The 9,288-nt window shown below is 39.3% G+C and overlaps 2 protein-coding genes across 2 annotated transcripts; both read left to right on the top strand.

Moving 5' to 3' along the window:
• Nucleotides 1–1,122: 1,122 nt before the first annotated feature.
• ved (ventrally expressed dharma/bozozok antagonist) lies at nt 1,123–3,245 on the top strand. Its single transcript, XM_004569422.2, has 3 exons — nt 1,123–1,498; nt 2,152–2,405; nt 2,741–3,245. The coding sequence occupies exons 1-3, from the start codon at nt 1,123–1,125 to the stop codon at nt 3,110–3,112; spliced, it is 1,002 nt and encodes a 333-aa protein (XP_004569479.1). The 3' UTR covers nt 3,113–3,245.
• A 2,698-nt stretch (nt 3,246–5,943) lies between these two features.
• On the top strand, nt 5,944–8,378 carry purbb (purine-rich element binding protein Bb). Its single transcript, XM_004569398.6, has one exon. The coding sequence runs from the start codon at nt 6,035–6,037 to the stop codon at nt 6,950–6,952; it is 918 nt and encodes a 305-aa protein (XP_004569455.1). The 5' UTR covers nt 5,944–6,034; the 3' UTR covers nt 6,953–8,378.
• The last annotated feature ends 910 nt before the right edge of the window (nt 8,379–9,288 follow it).

Below are 9,288 nucleotides of genomic sequence, written 5' to 3'. Positions count from 1 at the left end.
TTGAGGAGATTAAAGGCCATGAACGTTTCTTCGGAAAGAAAGAAAGAAAGAAAGAAAGAAAGAAAGAAAGAAAGAAAGAAAGAAAGAAAGAAAGAAAGAAATAAGCAAAGATTACAAAATTATTAGCAAAAACGGGATATTAATAATGCTCAAATATTTTGTTACATTTGGCAATTGTATTCTTCTTGTTTTTATTCAGCTTTGATCCAATTTTCTTGTTTTTTTTGTTCTTTTATCTTTTGATAAGTTGTTAGGCAGTCATTTCTTTCACTACGTTTATATGTGTAAGGAAGGTGCTCTGCAAATGGTAAATGCAGGAATGGGTAATATTTGGAGATACAAGCATATGTATACAATTGTTTGAATTTTAATCCAGCCTACATCCTTTATTTTAGACTGAGATTGGCTGAGACAGACTGTTTTACACAATAAATCAAGATATTCAGAAAGCAGAAAATCCTTCAATTGTTACACTGCACACCATTGCCAAATGTGTCAAATTTACAGCTGCTAAGTCTTTGGATTTGCCTTGTTGCAAAAATATTGTTTTATGTCTGTCAAATTATGCTGTTTTGGGAATTCAGCTAAAGAAATGGGAACAAATGGTGTATTTTTGTGAGAAGCTGCCAGTAACATAGTGCCTAAAGACAAAGTTGTCTATTGCAAAGTTGTCTTTTATATGTAGACAGAACACTGGTTCATCCCTTGAAGTAGGTGTCTTTTTAATGTTTGAAAGCCTTCAGAAAGCCTAGGTAATCTTTGATCAAGACCACTGTAAAGATTTACAACAATATCTTGCTTCTTGGGGAAAAATATAAAGAAATGAGGACTGACACTAGTATTTTAAAGTTCTTCACTCACCCCAAGTGGAAAAAAACGACTCCCTAAAAAACTGCAGAAGGTTAATTTTTTAATAGGGTGGATATGGTTGTGGAAGAGATGGAGACAGTTTGGGGCGAAGTGACTGTATTATCTATGTGAAGAGTGGGAAAGAGGGTGGGTAGGGGGTCCTTTCCAGACTCACTGGAGCCTTGTTGTAACAGCCTCATTGAGACTGAATGGGACGTCTTAATTACTCAAGTTGTGAAAACTAAAGGAGGGCTGGACTGCAGGGAGGGGAGGATGTGTGCTTTGATCTTCGGGTTGAGGGAGGTTGATATGAGGTGGGATGTCTTCTATAAATACAAGCAGGTTGTAGATGAGGTAGTCATAATTCTCCAAGCTTCAGGACAAACGGATTCCTCCTCAGCAGCCATGAATGGACATTTTTCTATTGAGTGGATGGCCCAGAGCAGCCAGCAAGAAGGATCAGAGACCAGCACCATAACTGTCTCCGGACCTACAGCCTGTGGGACGCTTTCTGAGAGTCTGCCTGGTTTTTATTGCAGGCAGAAGTCAGAGAATATCCCTAAGCAGAAAAAGCAAGAAAACAGGAGTCAGGCCCTTGAAGCATACAACCAGAGTATTCTCCAGCAACAAACCGCTCCCAATAGCCAAGGTAAGAGTTCATAATGAGCCAAAATCCCAGACTCCAATTTCAATGTAAAGTCTATTTAAAAGTGAATTACAGAAAAAAGTGCATTTACATTAAAACAGCTATTAGTTCTGTGTAAATGTGCATTTTGAATTTTTTTCCTAAACATAACTTCACATTTAACTACATTTCAGCTGAATGCAAATATGAACATCTCAGAGAACATCGATCATTTTTTAAAAATTTTTTTTAATTTTAATTTTTTACGTTTTCATTGCATATTAGCGCTCCTGGGTACACAGTTACTTTAGTTGTCTTAATTATTTGATCTTTTTTTTTTTTTAAATCTTATTTACTTTAGTAGAAAAAAACCATTTATGCAGCTTTATTGTTATTAGAGTACTTTTTACCTAACTAATATTCGTGTATTAATTAGAAGAATATAAGTTGATCAGTGATGCAATGCAGATGTGTTTCGTAACCTATAAATAAACTGCAATAAAAACTTGGACATTTTTATAGCTGAATTTCCATCCAGTTAACAGTATGTGGTTAAATACTCTGAAATTAATAAAGTGCTTTGCAAACTACTCAAGTAAAATACCAGAATATGTCTAAATCGACGTAATGTGAAGAACAGATTTTAAGTTTCTTTCTTTCTCACTTTCTGTTTCCAGTGACTGAGGTTGGTTTCAGCAGTGGGACAGAGGAGGAGACCTCAGGATATGAGAGCGAAGGTGGACAGTCTCTCTCCCCTTCAGCTCAAGCCGTCTCAAAATCACCTCCATCTCCTCTAGTGGGTCGCAGGCCCCGGACAGCTTTCACAGCAGAGCAGATCAGTAGCCTGGAGAAGGCTTTCAGCATAAGTGCTTATCTGGGGACGCAATCTAAGGCAGAACTCCGCAAAAAACTCCACCTGTCTGATAAACAGGTAACCACCCCCAGTATCAATACTTGACATCATGAATTCATGAACCTGGTCCTGCTGGATATTCAATTTATGATAAATCTATAATAATCAGAAACAGCAGCAAATTTCAAAAAGAAACTGCCAAGAGATCAGTTCTCATGAGCACCTATTTGATAGCAGCTACTGACCTTCAAAACCATGTACTACTTTTAGCAGTTAAAAAAATAATTAGTACTCTAAAATAATCATGCTCTACTGTTCACTAACAGAAAATTAACATTACTTATGTTTTATTTCATTATGTCTTGTATTTTAAAAATGTTTCTTATATCTTAAAATTTCTGTTTTCATCACAGATCAGAAACTGGTTCCAGAACAGACGGATGAAGGTAAAGAGAACCATGCAGGATGCTCTGGCTCAGGCATGCCAGGCTAATGTCTGCCAGGCCAGTGTTGCCCCACAGTTCATTCATTACCCTGAGCTACAGGCATACAGGCCAGGGCCATACCCAAGATACCACTCAGCAGCAGCAGTAGCACCTGAGGGCCCGGCTGCCACCTCCTACATCTATCCACGCAGTCATGTGCAGTTCAGTTCCCCTCTGCCCAGCGTCGCCACTCTGCCCATGGACTCTTTCTACCAGTACAGCAGCCTCTCAGGAGTCATGGTGCCCTCTGCCACATCTCACCTCAGAGAGTCCTACCCAACTTATCCTCCATATTACTGAAAATCACATGCAGACATTCTTCTGTAATGTAATCTCAGCTGTGATATTTTAGACAAAGGGAGAAGTTTTTGATTTGATTTTTGAATAAAATAAAATGCGTTATTAGAAACATGGCAAAAATACTGCTTTGAAGCTTGAATCAAGAATCAAACAGGGCAGTGTGCAATAACGTCTGTTTGTAATTCATGTATAGTTTGAATGTAATTAAATGTCATTTTTTAAATTTCTGTTGTTATGTCACTGTTGGATTTATGTCAGTGTAAATATTATTCAAATAAATAATAATGATTAGATTCTTATCAGATTATCTGATCTTTTTTTCTCATCTAACAGTCAAACATTTAATTCAGTTTAATTTTGTGTATACAAAGCCACTTCACACCAACCATTTCATTTTCATTCAGTTTTATTTAAATAGGATGGCATGCAGTGGCTAGATTAAAATAAAAGACTCAAAGCAGACCTAAGTAACGAGGAGGACTTTCATTATAAGCACCAACAGTGACCTTCGAGGCACTTTATATTGTAGGGTAACATCCTATAATATTAGAACTATTTGATGACCAACAGTGACTTGGGGACAATAGGAAAGACATCCTGGCTGTTTCTCCCTGGTTAATCTTTGAGGTTCTTTCCTATGGATCTCAGCTGATTATTAAGTGGTATCTATTTGTGTGCGTGTTCCCCCTATTTTTACCCTCTGCCTTAGAGGGAACATTCTCTGCTCTGTGGGTTAAGTTCCTGATAACTCCAGGTTTGTGTTTCATTGTGTAGTGGGAGTTAAAGAATATGTACATGTCTTTTGTGAGTTTGTTTTGAATTGTATACAAAATGTATAGCAGGCAAGAGCAATATGTTAAGAGTTGTAAAATACTGAGCCCTTTGGAGTTTTTGCTCTTTTTAAGTATTGATTTCTGAGCAGACCATGGCTAAAATAGTCCTAGCCTATAGCCTATAACTATTTTATAGCCTATAGATATTTTAAGAGAGGATTCAGGGTCACTTGATGCAGCCTTAACTATATGCTTTGGCAAAATTTAAAGACACCACCAGAATTCCTACCCAGACTGTCAGAGTAGGGCCACTCCTACTGTACCCAAAATGGCAGACCTCCCACCCGACTGAGATTACTGAAGCCCTCCTTCTTTTCCACAGAAGTGGACTGTTTTGAGTCATTCATAAGAAAAACATTCTTTTCGCGTGCCTGACAGCACGATATTCCCTTGGATACCTTATGCTTTTGGATTTTTTTGCCAAAAGTATTGATTTCTGAGCATTGTGTTTAAGCAATTAGCTGACAGAAAGATAAGTTAATAGATGTGCTACGCTGCATGTTTATACAGCAGACAACAGCACATTATATGTCATTTATTTCTTGTTAAAGAACCTCAGACACCTATACAGAAACAAGATCAGATGCATTTATTTTCGCAAAGGGTTTAACATTCTAATGATGCTCCCTGGTGGCCGCGTTTTTAAAAACAAACCGGCAGAAACCTATCGTCCTTGACATCTTGATTGCTATCTTGCTATAATCCTTTTCTGACAGGCTCCACTGGCACAACTGTGATTTTATAAGTAAAGATTGAGGTGACATAAAAACAAACAAACAAACTATGGTTTACTTATTTCAAATGCTTAAGACTGCCACGACTTGGATGACTGAGACCCAGTTACAACAGGGATGTCAAACACATTTTACATAATGGGCCACATACAACCAACTTTGATCGTGTCGTGAAATGATATGACAAATATGTAAGATTGCAGAAAAAGTTATGATAGTGCTTGCACAGGCCGTCCCGTGATTATAAAATATGAAGTTCATTTATTGAGAATTCACCAAAAAACAAACTGTTATTTACAACAACAAACATCAAACATCTCTTAATCAATAACTTTGGCAAAGTATGAATGGCAATGCGGTGAACAGTTTTTATCTATAGAAAACGCCGTAAAACTTACGAAAATACAGTTAAAAGTTTCAAAATCTTTGCATCCGTTACCATTTTCTAAAGCTTTCCAGTGGGGTGGATTAGAGTCTTTATTTAGGATTTATACTGACATCTTCTGGCAGGTCCGGGAAATGCAATAACAATGGAGTAAATGAAACATTCAGACGTGACAAGCTGCTGTAGAGTAGAATTCACCATTATTATTTTCTTCTTATTCTCCATCTTCTCTCTGTTTTCTTTTCTTTTCACTCTCACCTCCCTCCTCTTAATTCTCCCCTTCATATTCTTTTCTCTTGTTCCCCAGCCTTCCGTTTATTCCTCTTCACCCCTTGTTTCTTCTTTCTTCCCCCCTTGTTTTCCAAAGTCATTCTTTGCTATTTTATTTTGTTGGTGTACATAAGTAAGAATGTGGATGTTGAACAGTTGTAATGAGGTATTGTTCATTTTATGTAAAATTGTGCACACAAAACATGTAATCTACTTATCAAGGGTAGTGTATTTTCACAGACTTGTTAAACAACATGAGATCCATCTCAACAAAGAACGATTATTATTATGTGGTGTACTGTACTAGTTTATCTAGCTATTTTTCACATATATAAATAGGTTGGAAATGTCCATTTCGAAATTTAACTAAAATGCAAAAGTATAATTGTGAAAAAAAACCACCCAGATTTCATCATGTTCTAACCAAGACGATTTCACAATCGGGATTAAAAAAGTTTTACAAGACGTAAACGGAACTTCAGTCTGAACCAATAGCTAGAGAAAAATATTACAGGTGGGCACGGCTTACAATACCGGCGGACCAATAGGAATGCCGTAATCGTGTGAACTAGTGAAACAGGCAGTTAGTTGGACCAATCACAACGTCCCCCGAAGGGCACCCATGATGCACGGGAAGGAGGCCCGCGCTGGCTGAGTGCACGCAGAAAGCAGCTACGCAGGAGAGAGGGGCAGAAGCCGAATGGTGGAGCTGAAGATGGCGGATGGCGACAGCGGGAGTGAGCGCGGAGGTAGTAGCGGGGGAGGAGGTGGAGGTGGAGGTGGCTTCCAACACTTCCAGAGGGACCAGGAAACCCAAGAACTGGCGTCAAAGCGTCTGGACATCCAGAACAAGCGCTTCTATCTGGACGTCAAGCAGAACAACAAGGGCAGGTTCATTAAAATCGCCGAGGTCGGGGCTGGGGGCTCTAAAAGTCGCCTGACCCTCTCGCTGTCAGTTGCGGCGGAGTTCCGTGACTATCTCGGGGATTTCATCGAGCACTACGCCCAGCTGGGCCCTAGCAGTCCGGAGCAAATAGCACAAGCTACCGCGGGTGAAGACGGTGGGCCGAGGCGAGCTCTTAAGAGCGAGTTTCTTGTCCGGGAAAATCGCAAGTACTACCTGGACTTGAAAGAGAACCAGCGGGGGAGGTTCCTCCGGATACGGCAAACCGTAAACCGCGGACCTAGCTTTGGAGTGGGGGGCCCAGTGGGCGGCATGCTGGCCGGCCAGACCATAGCCCTTCCGGCACAGGGGTTAATAGAGTTTAGAGACGCCCTTGCTAAGCTCATAGATGATTACGGGGAAGACAACGAGGAGATGACCGGGGGCATGGCCGCCGGGGGCTACGGCGAGCTTCCCGAGGGCACCTCCATCATGGTGGACTCTAAACGGTTCTTTTTCGACGTTGGGTCCAACAAATACGGCGTGTTCCTGCGCGTGAGCGAGGTTAAGCCGAGCTACAGGAACTCTATCACCATCCCGTTCAAAGCCTGGAGCAAATTTGGAGGAGCTTTCTGCAGATATGCAGAGGAGATGAAGGAGATCCAGGAGAGGCAGAGGGATAAAATGTACGAGAAGAGAGACGAGTCCGAGGGGGACGATGTGGATGACGACTGAGAAAAGAAAAAGCTATCAGCCAAGTTACATGATGGCAGATCTACACTATAGGGTTATTTTGCGAAAAAACAAAAACAAAACAAAAAAGAAGCAGAAATGACAGATAAAGTGCATGACAAATCGTGCTGTAATAGCCTACTAAAGTATTGTGGAGTTTTAAAAAAAGAAGTACATGTGCAGGGAATTTTTGGTGTATTATCCTAAAGTTTGTTGGGCTTGAGGTTGAAGTGGTGGTTTGAATTTCTGAAAGTGAAAATGTATGGATGAGATGTATCTCATTGGCTGAAAAAAAAAGTGAGTTATGCTTTATTGTTGGAAAAAATAAGAGGAGCAAGTTGGTTTTTCATAACTAGAGGTGAAGCCATTGAATGCTTTCCTATGTGCAACATAGTTTCTATTTAAAGAGTGAAGACCTGTTCAAGATGTTTTCCCTTCTTGGTTAAAGGAGAGAGCTAGCATCCATCCTGTTCCAGTCCAGGACTCTCCTCTGTGGGAAGTTTGCGGGATTTTTGCAAGTCAGACAGGAAAAGCTGAGAGCAATGCAGAGACAGAACTGCTGTCACTCTATGGATTTTATTTGTTAGATATGTCAGCAGCTGGAGAGCTGTCAAACAACCGCACAACTGCTGCTGCAGCATCTGCAGGCTGTTAATCGAAAAGATTACCCAAAATGACCGGGGGGGGGTTGTTACTAAGAGGATTATCTGTAAGCCCAAACAAAAAGGGCCTGGTGGACTAAATTAAATGCTTTGACTCCAGTAGTCAGTTACAGTGCAGAACAGCTGGGTTTTATGTTATACATATAATCTTAGCAAAGCGTACTTCTTATTGTTTTGAAGAAGATTCACTCTGTGAGGAAGGGTGGTGACTCTTCTCACACCAGAGCATCCTTGGTGTTTGAGAACAACCGCTTGGAACTGGGGAGCAGATGCCACCGGAGGAAACACAGATATTGTTTTATGGGACTTTTCAGACGATCGTTTGCTAACAGGGGTCCAAATGTCTTGCAGTTGGAGGAGGAGTGCTGCATTACATGTAGCGACAAGTTTTCTCATCAGCCTCGTGTTCAGAACTGGACAGCTGGCCTATTCAGCCACAGGCCATTCTCTGACAGCACCTTCCAACACATTATGAAGACCCTGGACAGAAACACATTGATGGATGTTTTCTTTTGTTTTTCCTTTTTTTGTTTCTTTCCCCCCCCCAAAAAGAGCTATATTGAAATGAGATTCTACTTGTAGGAAAGATATTACCAAACAAACCAGCAAAAGATATTTTCAGATACTTATTAAGGAAAACATATTTCAATCCTAAAAATAAAAAGTTAATTTCTTAAAAGAGAATTGTGACTCGATCTCAAGGTAATTTTTTCATGTTCTTAGAGTGAAAGTATAACACTTCATTTATTAAACAATTTGAAATGAAAGACTCGATGTTGTGACTGTGTACTTGAAATCAGGTTATTCATTTTGCAGACTAATTGGGTGAATTGTTTATTTTCTTGGTTAAATATGTACAAGAACAGTCTGAGACTGCATACATCTTCCTGCAACATTTTACCTTTTCAAGTTATGTAAGTGTTATATTATTATATAATTATATAAAGATGTCCCAGACCAGCGTAAGAGTCCATGCGCAGCAGATGTCCATCTAGAGACCAGGCCACCAGGCTATGACTACACTATGCAGTTTCTCTTCCAGTGCCACACCGGTCTACCCACTCAGCTAGTTCTGCTGGATATTTTTTGTATATGGCAAAAAATGCCCACTTTTGCCTGATGTCACAATGGTGAAGAATCTTTCCACAAATCCAGGTCTGATTATCCCCCCAAAATGAATCATTTTAATACTAGTAAAACATTAAATTTCCCTGTCTTTTTATTTAGTTATTTATAATTTTAAGTAATTCTAAATCAAATAAGATTTTGCTTTATTATTTAGAATGCAATTTCTGGTCAATACTGTCAATATTCAAAATAATGAAAACGTGATTTAAAACAGAAAAATGCCAAAATAAAACCTTTTGGCTGATATATTGACCTTAAAGAGTATAATTCATTCCAGCAATATGACCTAATGCAGATGTGATATTGCTAGTGATTTATCAGTCCAGCAAGATACAGTTTGCATTCATTTAAGAGGTTCATGTGACTATTAAAGTGATGACACCTATTAGTTCTTTACTTATTAGGACTTAGTTCACATGTGCAGGTAATGTTTACTCTCATTATTTACTGGCATTTATTATATTATTATTAAACAGAAGTATCTATTTTAAAAAAGAAACAGCTCTGTAAATATCTGATTAATGTTCTGTCGATGAGTTTCACTTTTAA

Source organism: Maylandia zebra, linkage group LG7, assembly GCF_041146795.1.
Source record: "Maylandia zebra isolate NMK-2024a linkage group LG7, Mzebra_GT3a, whole genome shotgun sequence".
NCBI classification, from domain to species: Eukaryota; Metazoa; Chordata; class Actinopteri; order Cichliformes; family Cichlidae; genus Maylandia; species Maylandia zebra.
Note: the sequence above shows the minus strand (reverse complement) of the source record. Positions and strands in the feature narration are given on the sequence as shown.

Coding starts and splice junctions, on each gene's coding strand:
- ved (XM_004569422.2), top strand. CDS start 1,123: ATGTGTGCTTTGATCTTCGGGTTGAGGGAGGTTGATATGAGGTGGGAT. Junction 1,499..2,151: donor AACCGCTCCCAATAGCCAAG/GTAAGAGTTCAT, acceptor TTCTGTTTCCAG/TGACTGAGGTTGGTTTCAGC. Junction 2,406..2,740: donor TCCACCTGTCTGATAAACAG/GTAACCACCCCC, acceptor TTTTCATCACAG/ATCAGAAACTGGTTCCAGAA.
- purbb (XM_004569398.6), top strand. CDS start 6,035: ATGGTGGAGCTGAAGATGGCGGATGGCGACAGCGGGAGTGAGCGCGGA.